Consider the following 18252-nt stretch of genomic DNA (forward strand, 5'->3'; position numbering starts at 1 on the left):
ATGTTTTGATGATTTTTTTTAAAGAAACTTTGATGCTAGATGAAGCAATTTTAGTGTTAAACATGAGCAACTCTGATGCTAGATGAACAAAACAACTCAACTTGCTCATTTGTTTTTTCTGCGTAAAATAGACAATCTAAGCAGTAATGCTAGGGACATCTGCTTGTTTCGGATAGAACAATTTCTCACTTTTTGCTTTTCTTTGTAATTGAGTTGCTTTGGTCTTCTGCTACAACATACGGGAAGGTGGACGAGAGGGGGGGGAGTAGATCGAATATTTGGCTATTCAAGTTGCTCATACATTTTTCCTAAAGTAGATGCTAGGGGAGTTGCTTCATTTTGCTAGGACAATTGCTTCTTTTTGCTAGGGAAGTTGCTTGTTTTTTTTTTTGTTAGAACAGTTTTGCATTTTGTGTCATATGTTTTTCTGCGTAAAATAGACAATCTAAGTAGTAATGCTAGGGACCTCTGCTTGTTTCTGCTAGAACAATTTCTCACTTTTTGCGTTCTTTGTAATTGAGTTGCTTTGGTCTTCTGCTACAACATACAAGAAGGTGGATGAGAGGGAAGAGTAGATCGAATATTTGTCCATAAAAGGCTATTCAAGTTGCTCATACATTTTTCCTCTGCCTAAAATAGATGCTACGGGAGTTGCTTGGTTTTGCTACCACAATTGCTTGGTTTTTGCTACCACAATTGCTTGGTTTTGCTAGGGTAGTTGCTTGTTTTTTTCCTCTGCCAAATCTTCCACCGACGATGCTCAGTTGCTTATATATGATGAAAAGTTGTCTACCAAAGTTTCTAAATTATCTACGAAGTACTTGCTAGGTAAATTCACTAGTACACATTGTGCAAGACAACTTGCTTCTATTTAACACTCAAGTTGCCTCATCTAGTTTCAAAGTTGCTCTAAAAATATATTCATGGAAACATATCCATATGCGATCTAGTTTTCAAGATCTCGTCGTAAAAAACCTAACCGTGAAAACGGATTGCAATTCCGAGGATCCATTCAAAAGTTATAACTTTTTCAATTTTGTGAAACGACATTTAATGCAAAAATGGATTAGCATGTACCTACGGCCGTTGCCTAGTGTGAACGCATTAATTATTGATTTCCATGTCGTGTGTCAGACGCATGTCCCTGCATGTGAATGCTAATAATTTCCTTTTCCAGCGGCACGTATAAGTACATGCCATATACGACGATGCGCTCGAGGGCGTCAACGAGCGCCCGTGCGCCCACTAGCCAGGTCCCTAAATTAATTAGCACATCTTCAGCAAAACGTCTACACATCATATAAAATAAAAAATATTTTTTAATCAATAGTATTAATCGGATGACCCATCGGGCGACCCACGGGTAGAACCTTGTGCCCATACCCTGACTAATCGGGTTACCCATCGGGCTTACCCATGGGTTAATATAATGACCCATACCCTACCCATTAGGGTCGGGTGCCCATGGGCGCGGCCGCCCATGGGTGAGATTGCCGGATCTGTAGGCTGCAAAAATAACGCTACCATCAGTTCATCGTAGGATCATACCCGCAGCAGCCGAACCGTCCGAGTCAGAATAAGCTCCGTCAACTGATAAGGCGACCGAACCCACTGGTGGTCTCGACCATGGGTGAGGAACAACTACAGCTCGCTGTATCACCTGGGCTTCCTCCCTCAACTGCATCTTTCCTTTCATAATTTCTTCAGTGGTAAACTTTCTTAACAACTGCAAAGAAGACATATAGCTCTGTAGATACTCCGCCGTCACATCGGTAGATGGAACAGACTTGCCGTGCGCCAAGTCTGACCATAGAGACCAAATCCTCCAGATTAGCATAATGGTGCAGTCCCGCATGTGATCATGACAGTTAAGCAGAATATTTAGTAGCCATTCATTGCCCGAATCTTGCAGTAGTTCCGGATCAGGGAGATCCCATACTTGGCACATCTTCATTATGTCTCAGTCGATACTATATACCTTTAATCTTGCATAGAGATTCGTACAAAAAAAAATCTTCTTTTTAGTTTTTTCTTTTTTTTATATACTATATCACTTGAGTGAGACATCGTTAAGTTTTAGTCGACTGAGGCCTAGCCACACCCTTGTTCTAGATGACAACATAAAAGCAACTCAGCTCCTATAAAAACCATCCGTCCACGGAGTATTTTCTCAGGGTGTGTCTCGGCATCATTAGATGTAACATAACTATGTCACATCTAAGTTGTTGTCTTTATGACTCTTTTTTTAGGAATTTTTTGTTTGTTTGTTTCCTTTTTTATTGTTGTCCAGCCAAACACTAAAAGGAGGTAACCTACAGCGCGCACGCATGTGCCGGGTCTAGCGCGCCTCCCATTCTAGGTGCTAGCTGGTACGAATGCCATCGCTACCTCACGTAGTTAGTGTGTATTGGTAACTAAGTACAAGAAAGCATCATTTCTTCCCGTATTCCTGCATAACTACGCGACTACGTATTTCATCGACTGCATTTTAGAATTGTCAGTGTGTATTGGTAAAAGGTTTACCGTATTTAAGAATATACTAGGAAATGTGCCCGTGCGTTGCAACGGGAGAACCAAAATTCTTGCACGCTCTTAGCTACCAATTCAATTTTGTTGCCATTTCTCCTTTTCATCGCCATCGCTAATGGGCCTCATATTCTCCATTTATTCATGATGAACGTGATCAATCCCAAGACGATGTGCGTTTCATCATACTTTTGCATAATGCGGGTGCGTCGCTACAGAGTAAACGGTGAAGAATGAGCCCTCTTCCTCGTGTGTTGGTGACTGGTGCCAGCGGGTTTAGTGCAGCGGGCTTGCGTAAGGCGGCATGTGACGGGAATCGTGAGGTCCTCCTCGTTGATCTGGAGTATATAGCAAAAAGGAGGCCATATTGAGCTTGCCACGATCATACTGTAGCGGTAGTCAATCTACCGTCATTTAAGTCTTTTAGATCACCTTGTCGACCGGTCATGGATGTCATTGGGGCACTATCGAACTTTAGTCATATACGCATTGTAAATATATGGATGACTGGTGCAAAGGTAACAAAAAATACACCGATCAAAATTGTTACCTTTTTTACGTTAATGGAGTAAATATCATAAAACTACTACTTTACAGGCTATGGTTCCAAAAAACTACCGATTTTTTTTTTTTCGCTGATAACTACCAAGTCAGGGGACGGCTGTTTCAAAAAACTCTAATTGTCCAGTGCTTTATTATTGATCGTGATTATGACAGTTAGGGCCCGCAAGTAAGAAAACTGATTGTCTGACCGTTTGTTTGACTGTTAAATGACATCTAGGGCCCATATGTCAGTGTCCCTGCAAACTTAAAAAAGCAATCAGGTCCTCCAAACAAATTGAAAAAAGCCATCGGGTCCCTCCCGTGCTCAAGATCCACAGGAGCGCACCCGCCGCTGTGCTCGACGGGGAGCTCCCTCCCGTCGTGGCGGAGCTCCCTTCCAGCGCCGCCGCAGCTGTCGTGCATCCTCTCCCTCTCGTGAGCTCCCCGCCGTGTGTCCTCTCCCTCTCCCTCTTTCCAGGGCACGGCGGCCATGGAGTCCGAAGGCGGCGGGCGGAGTCCCAGCCCCTGGGTACGGCGGCCGGAGTCCCAGCCCCTGGCCATGGCGCGTGGTTGGCGGCGGCCCGTGCTCCTGGGTGCCGGCTGCTCCTCGCGCGGCGCTCCTTCCCTGGCTTGGCGTGTGGCGTGGCCGGCCTCCGCGCAGAGACGGTCGCCATGGCCGCGCGGAAGGGGCAGCGTGGGCAGCAGCGAGGGCCGGCAGCCATGGCCGCGTGAAGGAGGTGGCCATGGCCGCGCGAAGGAGGTGGAGTTGGCCTTTATTTTTTCACTGGTGGATGAGATGAGCTGCACCAGGAGCCGACCTTTGTTTTTTTCTGGTCGCTGTGGAGGTCAAGGAGCGGCGGAGTGGGCAGCAGGGTGGCCGGCGGCCATGACTTGAGTTGGCGCAGGCGGGGCTGCGGGGAGGGAGGAGAAGAAGGAAGGAGAAGAGCAGGAGGAAGAGACACTGACGTGTGGGGCCCACACGTCAGGTAACGGTCAAACTAAATGGTCAAACTGACGGTGAGTTTAGGTGCGGGTCCGACCTGTCATAATCATGATCAATAGATAAGCACTCGACGATTTGGGTTTTTTGAAACAGCCGACCCCTCGTTTGATAGTTATCTGAGAAAAATTAAAAACCGGTAGTTTTTTGGAACCATAGCATGTAGAGTAGTAGTTTTATGCTATTTACTCACGTTAATGAGATGCAAAAGATGCACCCTGTGATATCCTTCTTTTATATGCAATTAGCATATATTTCCTTTCTCTTTCTTTCCTTTCTCATTCCTTCTTAATTCTCATGCAATTAGTGTTTCCTTTCTCGTTCTTTCCTTTCTCATTCATTCCTTATTTCTCAAGGCAGCGACTCCTTCCTTATTTTATGTTTCTCATGCCCCTCTATTTGGCCGACCCACGTCTCATCCTTCCTTAGTTAATCCTCAAGGCTCCTTGTTGATTATCATACAACTCATAGACCTATCAGTGGAATTAAATTGAAAAGGGCGAGGTGGGACTAATTAGCTGGCAACAAATAAGCCTATTTGGTTGGTTGTGTCCTTGGAGTGGCCCAGCTCGGCCCATATGTTGGAGAAAATAAATGTTCAAATAGATTAAGTTTCTTCCAAATAACATGCAAGTCAAGTTGGCCGAATTGGCTAGCGGTGCTAGGCCTATCTTTGACCGACCCTGGTTCAAATCCGGGGTTATGCAATTTTTTTTCTTTTGGTGTTCCAAGGTTGACAAAGCAAACGATGGACGTAAGAAAAATAAAAAATATAATATGGTAAGGTGGACGGACGAAAGACAGACGAAATTATGGTGGTAAGAAGCGATAGCCAGATATAGATTCAGTAGTATAATTTATGTTTTTTTCTCTTTTGACTTTTTCCTGTATGATTTTTTAATTTTCTCTTTTAGGTTTAGTTTTTCTTCCAGTTTTTCTTTATTTTTTATAGTTTCCTCTATTGTAAAAATTGTTTTAATATATGTCGAATAATTCTTTTCATTACATACTGAGTATATTTTTCTATACGGTGATTTTTTTTCTAAATACACATTGGTATTTTTTATATTAGGTGAACATTTTTTTAAATACACACTGAACAAAAAAAATATATGAGCAATTTTTATAATATACATTTATCTTTTTTTCATGCACTATTAATTTTTCTTAAATACGGTAAACTTTTTACCAATACACACTGACAATTCTAAAATGCACGATAGACATTTCTTAAAAATAAATAAAATAGATTGAAGAGAAAAAAGGTCAGAAAACCAGTATTAAAAAATGTCTGTGGATTTATAAATATTCGTTTATCCGAAAATAGTTTGCGAATTCGAAACATGTTAGCATTGAATTCAATAAATGTTCACATATTCAAACTCTCGACAACCAAAACGCCTGTGTCTGCCATCAATTCACAATGAGAGACCATTTGCGAGTTGATGGCACACATGCAACTAGAACAACTACAACCAAAAGCCCAGTTACGAGTCTATTACAGATTTGCAATTTGGGCAATTATAAACTACGAAAGCTCAGTTGCGAGTGGAGAGTGAACTTGCATTTGGGGCAATCTATCTATTATATAATTAAAATAGAAGTCAAACAAGCCATCACGTTTATCCACATATGCTAATATTATTTGCACCGTTTGATCAAAACAATAATGGCTAAGATTTAAAATTGTTACGTAACATGTTAAACACGTATATACCGTCGCATTGAACCGTCACGTGTATATATGTGCATATATAACACGGCTATATATGGAATCATAAACGGAACCGTGCAGCGGTTAGAATTAACAAATAAAAAAAATTAGTTGCAAATATGTCTATCACGTGCCTAAATACAAGAAGTATACGACTTTGCATGCACCTCCACAAAGGGACACGCACTGTTTCAATCGGACACGGCGACGGGCAAACCGACCAAGCGGCCGGTAACCACGCTGATGTATCTCTACTATTAAAGGGGGATCGAACGTCGTGATGGTTCGACCTCCTTCGACCCCCCTCTCGTACGTGAAAAAAGACCTACTCGCACGAAAGAAAAAAAAAGCCCACGTTCTCGATCACCTCCCCACCTCCCTTCGTATGACTCCGAAGAAAAAAATCGTAGGAGGAAAAGCCCACGTTGCACGCCAGCGAAAAACCGAAAGAACCTACAAGTTCTCCGCCTCCTCCCCCGACCTGCCAGTTTCCATCGCCAAATCTCTCTCTCGGATGTGGCGGTGTCACTGAAGGTCACACAACTGTTCGGGAGGCCGAGGTTGTCCATAGCCACGCTCCGGTGCAACGATCCTCCTAGCGTTGGTGACTGTGACGGGTCGAAGGGCGGCGGCGAGCGGTGGTGGAAAGCCAGTCCTCCGTCTGGCTGGCTTATGTGCCTCCCTCTGCAAGGCCTACTCCAGGCCGGTACGCTCCGCCTCTTTTTTCCTTCGCTCAGCCATGTGCCGAGGCGGCTGACCCATTGCTAACCAGCGGTGGAGCTGTACGACAGTCTGAGGAGTTCGTCCTGAAGCGCTTGCCGTCGAGGCTTTGGTCTACGTCGCTGATTGCTTCCTCTAAGGCTGGATCGGGGCACAACCATCCAGTAAGTTCTTTCCCTCTTCGTCCTCCCCACTTAAATTTTTCTAGGGTTCTTGGTGTGATTCTCAATAGACTAGAGAGCTTCAGCTCTATCTTGATTTTTTTAGATGAAAGGGGGTTAAACCCCCCGGCCCCATTTTTATAAATGAAACCAGAAAAGATCCAGTGCACAGATCTCAGGACCCGTGAGCATGCTAAGCATGTTCAGAGGTCAGATTACAAAAGGAAATAAGAACTTCTTACAGCATACATCATATAGTGAGGCCTACCAGACTCTTGAAAATAAGACTAAGATGCAAGCATGATGCTCGACATGTCCCCCCCATGGCCACCAGTCTTGTCGATCCCCAGCTCTGCCGCCACTCCTCTGAGCTTCTTCCATGGCTGGGTCGGAGAGCCCAGCAGGTCCAGAGGGGTGACTGGGCTAAGCAGGCAGTGCTTGATGCCACCAGGAGGACTCCTTGGAGGTGATGAGTATGGGTTCTTTTCGCCAGACATCTTGTAATCGTCCAGCTTCAGCTTGAGAAGGGATTGATCAACTTCTCCAGCAGACGATGTTCCCAGTGGAATCACCCCACCAGAATTTGGAACGGTGATTCCAAGATCAAGGAAATTTGGTGTGATATCTTGTCCCAAAGAGGCTCCATTTCCTCTTTGAGCAAGATCGACCATCTCCTCAACGATCCCAACACTTTCCTCCAGATCTGTTTCAAGTCCATCCACACAGCGTTATTAAACACATGAGCATTTCTATTTTTCCACACAGACCAAAGAATGCATGCACCTACTGAATTTAACACTATGTGTTTTTGTTGGCAGGCCAAAACCTGGCCACAGAGAGGTAGTCTGAACCCAGGTCTAGAGCAAAAATGTCTGAGACCTGTTTCCAAATACCCTTGGCTACTACACATCCGAAAAAAGATGGTCAATGGTTTCTTTTTCAGTATAGTAGACACATTCAGGGGGTTTCTCAATACCTCTTTTGGCTAAATTATCCTTAGTCATCAGTTTATTATGAGAAAGCAACCGGAGAAAGACCTGCACTCTAGGGGGAACTTTGATGGACCAAACTGCAGGAATATAAACTGGTTGCACCCCTCTAAAATTAATTATACTATACAAGGATCCTGTGGTGTATTCACCTTTAGCCTCATATTGCCACACTAGGGAATCATCACACCCCTGGTATTGAGTGTTTTCAATAATCTGCTCTAGGCAGTACCATTGCTCCATCATGTGTGTAGTGAAGATCCTCCTAAAAGTCAGCTTGATTTCATTGTTGTCCCACACCTCAGCTAGTGAGACACAATGTTGATGACAGATGGAGTATAGTGGCCAGAATTGAACTGATAGTGGGGAGGTTCCAAACCAGATATCTTCCCAAAATCGTATCTTCTTGCCATCTCCCACGACCCATCTGTATTCAAATTTCAATGCCTTGGCTGCCCACATGACCCCCTGCCAGAACCTAGAGGGGTTTTGTGGGTTGCAAGCAAAGATATTTGGAGCATCATTTAAGTATTTTCTATCTATAATATCTTTCCATAGTTTCCCCTCATCTTTGATGTATCTCTTTACCCAGCCCCTAGTAGGCAGAGGTTCACATCTCTGATGTTAGGGACTCCCAGACCTCCATGTTGCTTACTCATGCAAACCAAGTGCCAGTTAGCTAGGTGAATCTTCCTGTTTCCCTCAAAATCATTCCATAGGAAATTTGCCATTTGGCTATTTATCATATCTAGTGCCCATTTGGGGAATTTAAAGAAAGAAAGGAGATAAACAGGAATACTAGCAAGGCAAGTTTTAATGAGTATCAGCCTAGCAGCATAGGATAGGAGTTTGCCTCTCCATCCAACAATTCTCTTGAGGATCTTATCTATTAGAGGTTGTAAGTCCTCCCTTCTCAGCTTATCATAGTGCAAGGGGATCCCAAGGTACTTTATGGGAAAATCCCGAACTTTGCAACCCATGATATCAGCAATGATCCTAGTTTCCTCAGGAGATATATCTATGGGAATTATCTCACTTTTAGCATAGTTGATTTTCATGCCTGAGACTTTTTCAAAGCAGGTTAAGATCATTTTTAGGTTAGAGGCTTTATGCTCATCACTATCCACAAAGAGTATGGTGTCATCTGCATATTGCAGGCAGATGACACCATTAGGTATAAGGTCAGAACACAAACCCCTAATCATATCCTGAGAGGCTGCTTTATAAAGCATTTTACTAAGCACATCTACCACTAAATTGAAAAGGAGGGGGGATATAGGGCCCCCCTGCCTCAGCCCTTTTTCTGTGATGAATGAGTGTCCCTCTACACCATTAATTTTTACCCCAACTGAACCCATGTGAGTAATCTGCTTAATCCAGGAGATCCATAAAGGACCAAAATTTCTTTTCTCCAAAATTTCTAAAAGGAAATCTAGGTTTACATTGTCAAAAACTTTCTCATAGTCTAGTTTTAAAACTAGACCTGGATTGCCTGACTTGTATGTAGAGTGCAGCACCTCATGAGCAGTCACCACTTTCTAGGATATACCTGCCTTTGATGAATGCAGTTTGGTTACTAGAAGTGAGAGTACCCATCAGTTGAGCTAATCTATTGGTAAGGACTTCAGTAAAGACTTTGAAGATACAATTTATGAGACTGATAGGTCTGAACTTCTTCATACTAGTTGCATCTTTCTCTTTAGGGATGAGGGTCAGCATAACAAAGTTCAATCTATATATATCTAGATTCCCTTTGTGGAAATCATCAAACATTGCCATTATGTCATGTTTAATGATTTCCCAAAAGTTCTGAAGGAATAAGAAAGAGAGTCCATCTGGGCCAGGAGCTCCATCAGAGTATGATCCAAAGATGGCATCTTTGACCTCTTCCTCAGAAAAAGGCTTCTGAAGAGATTGATTATCTAAATCTTTCACCTTTTTCTCTGGGGTGAAGAAATCATTGCTAATTCTAAAACCACCTCTACTCTCTCCTCTAAATAGTTCCTTGTAATAGTTGGTTGCAATTTCTAGCATTTCCTTGATATCATTGGTGGTACCATTTCTGCCTTCCAATGCATTAATCAAGGTCTTTCTTCTCCTCTGATTAGCTACAGTTTGAAAATATTTTGTGTTTCTATCTCCCTCCAGGATGTCTCTATCCCTGGCTCTCTGTCTAGCTTTCACTTCTTCTACAATCCAGAGGTTGTGCAACTCAGAGAGTAGGTTTTTCATCCTCAACTTTTCTAAATCAGACAGGGGGACAGTCTCTGACTTAATATCCAGATCATTATATTCCTCTGTCAGCTTGATCTTGAGATTTCTAATCTCAGAATCAACATTTCTACTCCAACCTTTACTAAATTTCCTAAACCTCCTAACTTTCTCTTGCCACACCTCTATAGGGGAGCAGCTTAAGGTGGGGGCAGACCAATTTTTGGATGCAAGCTCTTTGAACTCAGCTCTCAGCATCCACCATTTTTCAAACTTATAGCTGCTACCTCTTGGGTTGCTCCCAACACCAGAATCGCATAGTATTGGAGTGTGATCACTGCCAGTCCTAGGGAGGGCTTGAGAGCTACACAAAGGAAATAGAGCATCTAATTCAGTAGTACAAAATATCCTATCTATGGTGGTCATGACCAAGGCTTCCTGGTTGTTAGCCCAGGTGTATTGCCTGCCTGACATCTTGATCTCTAGAAGGCTCCATATTTCTATCCAGGCATTAAATTTATCACACCACTTGTGGTTAATCTTGCCAGTGTTCTTGTCTTGTTGGTATCTGACTAAGTTATAATCTCCCCCAATAATTGTGGGTTGATGCTCATCAATAAATAAGATGTGTAGCTCAGATATAAAATCATCTTTACCCTCCTCATAAGGGGATCCATAAACAGCAATGAATCTAAAAGAAATCCCTTTGCTCCTATGGGATAAATTGCAAGAAACAGAGAACATGAGTGAATTCCAGTTATTGATATCAAAGATATCAGAATCCACCCCTACTAGAATACCACCTGAGGTGCCTACAACAGCTAGGTGGTGCCAGACATAATTAATATTACCACTAATGGATTTTAGAAAGGAAGTAGATAGAACTTCTTTCTTAGTTTCTTGGAAAGCTACAATACTGGGTTTATGCTTGGCTAAGGTATCAATGATGCACGTTTTCTTCCCAGGGTTTGTTAACCCTCTGATATTCCAAAATAAGGCATTCATTGGAAAAGGTTTTTCCCAGGGTGCTTGCCCTGTCCATATGTGGAAATTTTCTCCCACAACACACTTTGGTTTATGTGTGTGTGGGGGATCACACAACCAATTCCTTTAGGAGTGATAGGGGAGTAACTAAATGTTGTTAGGTCTTCCTGTCTAGGTAGCCCTTCAGGCATCTTAGTAGGATCCCCATTATCATATTGTTTATCCCCTAATCTAGGATACTCAACTAGACTGTTTATGTTAGGTGGCCCTTCAGGCCTTCTATCAGTTCTAGTCTCTACATCATCTGCTAAGATCCTATCACTATTCTGCTTGGTGTTTTCCTTTTTCTGTCCTTCAGACATTTGAAAAACACTATCAAGCTTATCAGAATTTACGTCTACTTGACTAGAATCTATTTCAATCCCTACTCTATTAGCTACTGCTATGAATTTAGGATCAGAGAAATATGCAAAAGAGTTTCTAACAATCGTACCTTTGTTGTTTTTCTTCCCCATCTCTAAATTCTGCACTTTTTTGTTGTTCATAGCAATTTCCATCATTGATCTATCCCCTATATTAACTCTACTGCTTTTCCTTTGAGCTTGAACTGGCCCCCATTTGTTGTGTGGTTTTGGGTTGTTTTGATCCTTCCTCCCCAAGATTGTATCAAGCTGTGGGCTGAAATTCATTTCCACTTCTTTAGTTATGCTGTCCTCCAAAGAGATATTCTTTTCCAGGTCATCCTCATCATCCATCAATTCCATTTCTTGGAGGAGACTGTAGCTCTGCCCCATGGTGATGGGTTCCTGTAGCTGCTGTAGGTAACTGATCACTTTTTGCTTGGTATTTTGATTTGAATTGCCACTAGCTGATTTGCTGCCTTGAAGGGAGTGTGTGGACCCTGTTCTAGAAGAGTCCTTTTCTTTGGTGCTCCTTCCTGCATCTCTTTTTTCCTTGTCCTGGCCAGCTTCATTGCTGCTGTCTTCAATGTCCTCATAAGCAGGTTCCTCCATGTCTGCTTCTTCCACAGGAGGCTCTACAGTAATTTTGACCTTGAATAGATGATCTCCAATTCCAAATAGCCTATCAGGGGGGATTTTTGTGTGATCTTTGCACCTGATCTTGATTCTGACAGTTTCAAAGAAAGACTTGAAGTTACCCAGCCAGTCTACATCAATCAGAGTTCCAAAAACTGATGCAAATTGTTCTAGCACAGACCACTCAGCCCAAGCTGGAGCAATCCCCTCCAATTTAAGCCACACTTTTTGGAGTTCACTGTAGTGCTCCAAGGTTCCTTTCCAGACCTCTACATTTACTGTGACCCCATCCATTTCAGGCAGCCCAAACAGTGGGTATCTAGCAACACTTTCAACTGGTATGTGAGGTGGAAACTTTACCAAGAAAGTCCACTCATCCAGCTTCCTGATCTGCCAAGGCCAGTTTGTCTTGTAAATCAGAGAGAAATTATGCCCTAGCTCTTGTTTGTCCACTTGTCCTGACTCCACATAGACCAGTCCCACATTCCTCCTTGCTCCTATGTGTTGGTCATTCACATCTGGCACATCAATTTGGTGATATCCCAGACCAGGGGCTCCACTACCCACAAATTTAGCTGGATTCCTTGGTTTCCTTCTCACTGGGCAATCTTCCACCTTATGTGTCACTACCTTGCAAATGAAACACACAGGAGGGCTGGGACAATTAATCTTGTGATGTCCAGGTTCCCCACAGCTGTAGCAGATCACATCTGCATACTCTGTGGCCGCTATCTCCTCTAGTTTGGTGTAAGCCTGCTTGTTCTTCCCAGCATTCTTCCCCTTCTTCATCTGATTGCTATTAAACCCTATGTTGCCTCCTTGCTCCTAGCCCTGATTCAGCACCTTCGGACCAGAGTTTGGGGCGTTCTGTTTCCCTAGATTCTGGTTCCTTTGCCCTCCTTTCTGGTACTGCTCCCCAAAATTTTCAGGCGCTCCTTGATCTTGGAGTTGATTTCCTCCCCAGGGCCCTGGCCCTCCCCGCCATTGATTCATCTGCTGTGGAGGGGGAGGGAAGTAGGCACCTGGGTACCATGGAGGTGGGATCTGCGCCCCCCAGGGAAACCAAAGCCGTACTGGAACTGAGGAGGCGGTGAAGCGAATTGGGGATCGAATTGGGGCCAGTTACCTGCGGGTGGAGGGTCCGCCTGCTTGCCTCTAGGGTTTCCTCCCCCCCTCTTCCTCTGCCCCTCCCTTGGTTATCAGCCATGGCCCTGATCTCTGAACGAAGCCCAGGGTCGATCTCAACACGGGCGGCTTCAGCAGCAAGATCCGGCAGATCAACCAGGTCAGATGCAGCGGCGGGGTGGCAGTCGTCGATGGCAAGGGGACGGGAGGAGTGGTTGCGCTCACGGAGGCGACTCTTCTTGATCCAGACCAGGAGAGGACGGGGTTTGGTGAGGATTTCCTTTTCCACGCCCCACAGCTGCCCAAAGTGCTCTCTCGCTGCGGGGTCGTCTTCCTCCTTCGTCCCCACTTCCAGGTCAGCCAGGCCTGTGGCCCTGTTACCACGTTCGCTGCCATGTGGGACCATCTTGACAGCGAAACAGTGGAAATCCCCCACCGTGACCACAGGTTCAAAAACACGGCGACCAAATCTCGACTCCGGCGGCCGAATAGCTTGTCGCACCTCGGAGAAATCAATACGTCGGCGAGCAGAGTGCTCCCCCGCCCATCGAAGCGGTGTCGCGAAATCGAAGCTTGAACTATCTCCAGACGAACTTGGGGACCGGGGCAGAGTTGTGTCGCAGCTCCGAAGCAAATGCGTCATGGGAGCGGGTTCTGCAACGACCAGAACGCTCTCCACTTCGCTCGTTGCTCCGGCAGGTGCGAAGTTACCTCTGCCCGCGCCCAGGCGACCACCTCCTCCGGCGAGGGATCCAGCGTGCGCAGGATGCGGGCCATCTCCCCTTCCGACGCGTCCACGCAAATCCTTGTAACTAACTTTACCAGCGAGTCTCTGCTCCCTGGTCGTCGCATCCGCCTCGTCATCCTCTCGCGGTGCTCCTCCTCCATCGCCCTCTCCTCCGGCGAGATCCCCTCCTCTCCGCCATGGCGCCTCAGATCTGTGACTCTGCTGCTCCTCCCCATCTGCTCGGGGTGGGGACGGGGCGAGAGGTGTGGGCGAGGTGGTGGAGGCGACAGGCGTGGAGTCTGGTGGCTGCGGCGGGGGTGGGGGCGACCGCGACGGGGCGCGCCGGCAGCGGTGGTGGCGGTGGTAGGTGGAGGTGGTCATCACTCCTCCGCCTCTATCTTGATTTTACCTGCTCTATTACTGTTGATACAGATTATTCCATCTACTTTTTATTGAGATGGGATAAATTGTTCTTCTAATTCACGACTTCATGTGATTTGTTCTGAATAATCGACGATTGTCCATTGTAAGACGTCCACATAGAAATTTCCTGCATTTTTTGTTGAAGCGGTACTATCGCTACTGCATATATTAGCAGAAAAAAGGTTTCAAGGTTTTATGTACAGAAAACAATATTTTTCCTACAATTGCAACCACAAATCCATAGTTTGTTTGTTTGTTTCTAATAATATGCATCATTGTTCCTTCACTGTTTCAATATTTTGATTTTAGTGCTTATGGTTATATAAAATGTGGCAAGGTGTTTTTCAACTGTGATATCAGAGTGTCCTTTTTGTGATTTTCATTTTTGTAGCAAAATAGCAATGAGTTGCGTACATTGATAATTGTCGAAATACTATTGGCTAATTCCATTTCCATTGAATTAGTAGATTTATATGTTTCAGTGTACATGATTGAATATTTAGAGTAATATGCATGCAATAACGTCTACACACTCAGTCAATCTCTACTCTGCACTAGAAGCTCTGGAAATTTTTTGTGAGCAAATTTAAAGTAGTGTCATTTTCTTGGGCAAATCAAATGTAGAAATCCATGATTTCTCTGCTGTAACAATCTGTGTCTTTGGACAGATTCTTCTATTACTTTTTTTCTAGGCATGGATGCCTGAGTATTCTAATTGAAGTTCCGCTGACTTTGTATGTAGCTCGTTTGCAATGGAAGTTTATTACAACACGCGTTGGAGACCAAGTAGCTCGTACAGTAGGTGATGTCTCAAAAGAAAAAGTAAGCCTTGTACTGATTTTGATTACTGCCTTGATGCCTTATTTGAATTTTTTGAATGCCTGACTTCTTAATAGTTTCCTAAACATTGATGTCATTTTTCTTTCAACTTTTGGTTTGCAAGCTAATTGTTTAATTGCTCATGATTTTTTCAGTTCTTACAGGTATAGCAGAGGAGATGGATTTTTGACTATTGTATTTGGATGTCAGTAACGAGGAAATGTAGTCTCATGGATGGAAATAAAAGAGAGTGTGTGGTGTTGTTTCTCTTAAGGAATACGTTTATATTCCATGTTCTTTTTGCTTCAGGTTTACAACTCTTTGGTCTGCTACATCCTACATAATGCATGTGTTCACCAACAAAATTTCAGTTCTCTTATTGTCATATTTACTATTTCTCGGTAGTGATTCTAGCACGTCATTTGTGAAATCCTACATGAAAGATTAATTAACCAATATTGTTGTCTTAAGTCTCAGTATTATTTCAGTTTTACCTAAAGGACAAAATGGATCTAGGAATATTATGTTGAATCATTGACTTGGTACAATTTTTATGCGAGGGGTGATTACAGAGAACAATATTGGTTGGTTATTATCAATTTCTTGCATATCAGTAATTGATATTTACAGTGCTAACATGATATTAAAGTTTAGTTGGTTATTCCCTCGAAGAAAAGTTTAGTTGGTTAAATTATTATTTTTAGCACTTCTCTTTAGATTCATTTTATAGGGATGTGAAAATAGTAATCAGGAAGCCACATGTATAAATATTGAAGTGCTGTTACTGCACCCTCTATATTCAAAATAGTACCTTGAGGCTCAAATTATTGACAAAATAGGTTTACTAATCAATTCCTCTAAATAAACTTAGGTTGACTTTGCACAAAGTGTAATTGAATTAGGATGAAAGAAGACTATCCTCAATTTTTCGTTCATGTTTCCAATCTACTGCTTATCTGCTCTGCCTGAATACTCAAGGCTACGAGGAAAGTACTTTTTACCAGCACAATGTTTTTTAGCAAAGTGCAATTGGTGCATTTGTTGCTAAGATATATAATCAAGTGATACTCTATCTTGTTTGGCTCTTTATTCTATGAGAGGAATTGAAAGATTGAATTATATATTTGATATTACCAACATACATCTCTTTTTTCTTTTGACAGTGCACTATATGTGTTTGCTCTAGGGCAAGGAGGCGATGATGAGCCCAAGGCGGCTAAAGCAATATCTTCCCCATCCAGGAGCTCCAAATATGTGTCTCCGCATGAAGGATCCAGACCATGGTCATTGGAGTTTGAACATGACACTGTTGATGGAGAGAAGAAGAGATGCCTCACGTACAATATCGATTGGGTTGATGCTGTTGCCTCCCTCCCTTATACATGTTTGTTTCGACATGAGCCACATATATTATGATTTACCTGACATGAATTCTATTTATCATGTAAAATGTACAATAAAATTACGAGTTTTAAGTGTTGCTTGCTTTTCAACACCTATTTAGATTATGATGGCAATAGTTTCTTTTCATGGTCAGACGTGGACTTGGTTGAGAGGCCATGGGGAGAATGTACGAGGGGGTGCAACAATGGGACATGGTGGGTTTGTCCCAACAGTGTGCAACAGGTCAATTTGCTTAGGGAGAAGCTTAGAAAATAGGGACAATGGGACATTTCAGTTAATCAACTCTCTGTATTAGTTCCAGTCTTATCTTTGTTGTGGTCTGATAATAAGGAAGGACAAACTTTTTTGAACCGAGTACATCCTTTTTATTTGCAAATCAGAAATACAAATCAAACTTTTGAATTGATAAATATTATATATTCATAAAAGTACAACATCGAAAATGAAGGTAAGGAGGGACAGAGAGAAGATTGGATATTACTTTATCTTCTTGCAAGGAGGCTATTGTTGCGAAGAAACGGCAATGGCGATTGCCGAGGGGGGAAGAAGCTGGAGAGAAAATCAGTTTATTGATGGAAACCACATGCCATCATGTTAAAAAAATTATATAACTGGGATAATTATTTAATCGCTATGTTTATTCATCCCGTGGCAACGCACGGGCTTTAAACTAGTATAAAAAAAGCTGGACACTTAGAAAATACGTAGATGTTGGACCAGCGTTGGTACAGACCCAATCCAATAAAGGCACAATAAATTAATAGTATTCTAGCCGGACACTAATTGATAGAGATGTCCACGCTGAAGACTCGGAAGACAAAAAAATAATCCGAAATCGTGTAGCAGTCTTGGGCATAATTACGCTGGACTGGTACAGATATAAAAGACACCATGCAGCCCATGATATACACCATGCGGATTCAAATGGAAAAGCAAGTATGCTGACGTCTACTACTAAATAGAAATTAACTTAACGTGACACTAAATTTTTTAACTCAACACATGCATGCGTTTAAAAAATCAATGGAAACCAATTGATATATTAGCAGTTTCATTTCATTTTGAAGCTTGGAGACGAAAATCCGAATTATATTTATTGGCACATAAAACTTTTTTTTTGCGGGTGGATTGGCACATAAAGCTGATCAGTGCACATCTGTAGAATTGAATGGAGAAATATATACGCTCTTTCCATCTGGATATATAGTGTGTAATATGTATTTTGATCTTTATTTTGACTATCTATAAGACCGGAAATATATGAAATGTATATACTACAAAATACATAGGGTACGCTATTCGTCACCAACATATATTTATGGGTTACGAATATAATTTTAAATCTACAACATATATAATACATGCTATTATAGATCCACGTATTTCTATACATATTTTTTCAAAAAATAAAATATTTAATAATAAATTACACATATATGTGGTCCACAGCTACATGCACACATGAAATTTCTTGCAAAATTCTAAAATTTATAAATCATTATTGTTTTTACTTTTGAAAATTCTTGGCCCGGCTATACAAGTATACAGATGGTCTCCAACTTTCTCTCTTTCAGTTATTTTAAAATTTTCTAAAACATGTAAATATGATTAAACCTATAACAAATTTTTACGTGAAAACTATCATAAGCGCTAATCAAAGTCACTGCTTCGAGTGGAATTTAACATGACGTGAACTCATCATAAGCACTAATCAAAGATAGTATTGCCTCAGACGGAATTTTACATGCTTTTTCTTCTATATGGGCCGGACCATATTGTGGACCAAGCAAAAGTTGAAGGCTGGACGCAAAACTCATATATGTTTTTTTAAGCTCCACTACAAAACTCATATGTGTTTTAAGCTCCACA

The 18252-nt window shown here is 42.5% G+C and overlaps 1 protein-coding gene and 1 long non-coding RNA gene across 2 annotated transcripts; one reads left to right on the forward strand and one right to left on the reverse strand.

The window, feature by feature from the left end:
- Positions 1-6713: 6713 nt before the first annotated feature.
- LOC120969576 (uncharacterized) lies at positions 6714-14031 on the reverse strand. The gene is made up of 2 exons (XM_040396817.3): positions 11342-14031; positions 6714-7367 (listed from the first exon to the last, which is right to left on the reverse strand). The coding sequence occupies exons 1-2, from the start codon at positions 12672-12674 to the stop codon at positions 6952-6954; spliced, it is 1749 nt and encodes a 582-aa protein (XP_040252751.1). The 5' UTR covers positions 12675-14031; the 3' UTR covers positions 6714-6951.
- A 120-nt stretch (positions 14032-14151) lies between these two features.
- On the forward strand, positions 14152-16793 carry LOC141027784 (uncharacterized). The gene is made up of 2 exons (XR_012189697.1): positions 14152-14982; positions 15135-16793. It is a non-coding gene; the product is annotated as an uncharacterized lncRNA (long non-coding RNA).
- The last annotated feature ends 1459 nt before the right edge of the window (positions 16794-18252 follow it).

This window comes from Aegilops tauschii, chromosome 7 (assembly GCF_002575655.3).
Source record: "Aegilops tauschii subsp. strangulata cultivar AL8/78 chromosome 7, Aet v6.0, whole genome shotgun sequence".
Lineage (NCBI taxonomy): Eukaryota > Viridiplantae > Streptophyta > Magnoliopsida > Poales > Poaceae > Aegilops > Aegilops tauschii.

Bases quoted from the DNA above. Each gene is read 5' to 3' on its own strand.
- LOC120969576 (XM_040396817.3), bottom strand. From the start codon at position 12,674: ATGAAGAAGGGGAAGAATGCTGGGAAGAACAAGCAGGCTTACACCAAA. The intron at 7,368-11,341 runs GTACGATTGTTA...GACTTGAAACAG, and splicing joins GGGGAAGAAAAACAACAAAG to ATCTGGAGGAAAGTGTTGGG.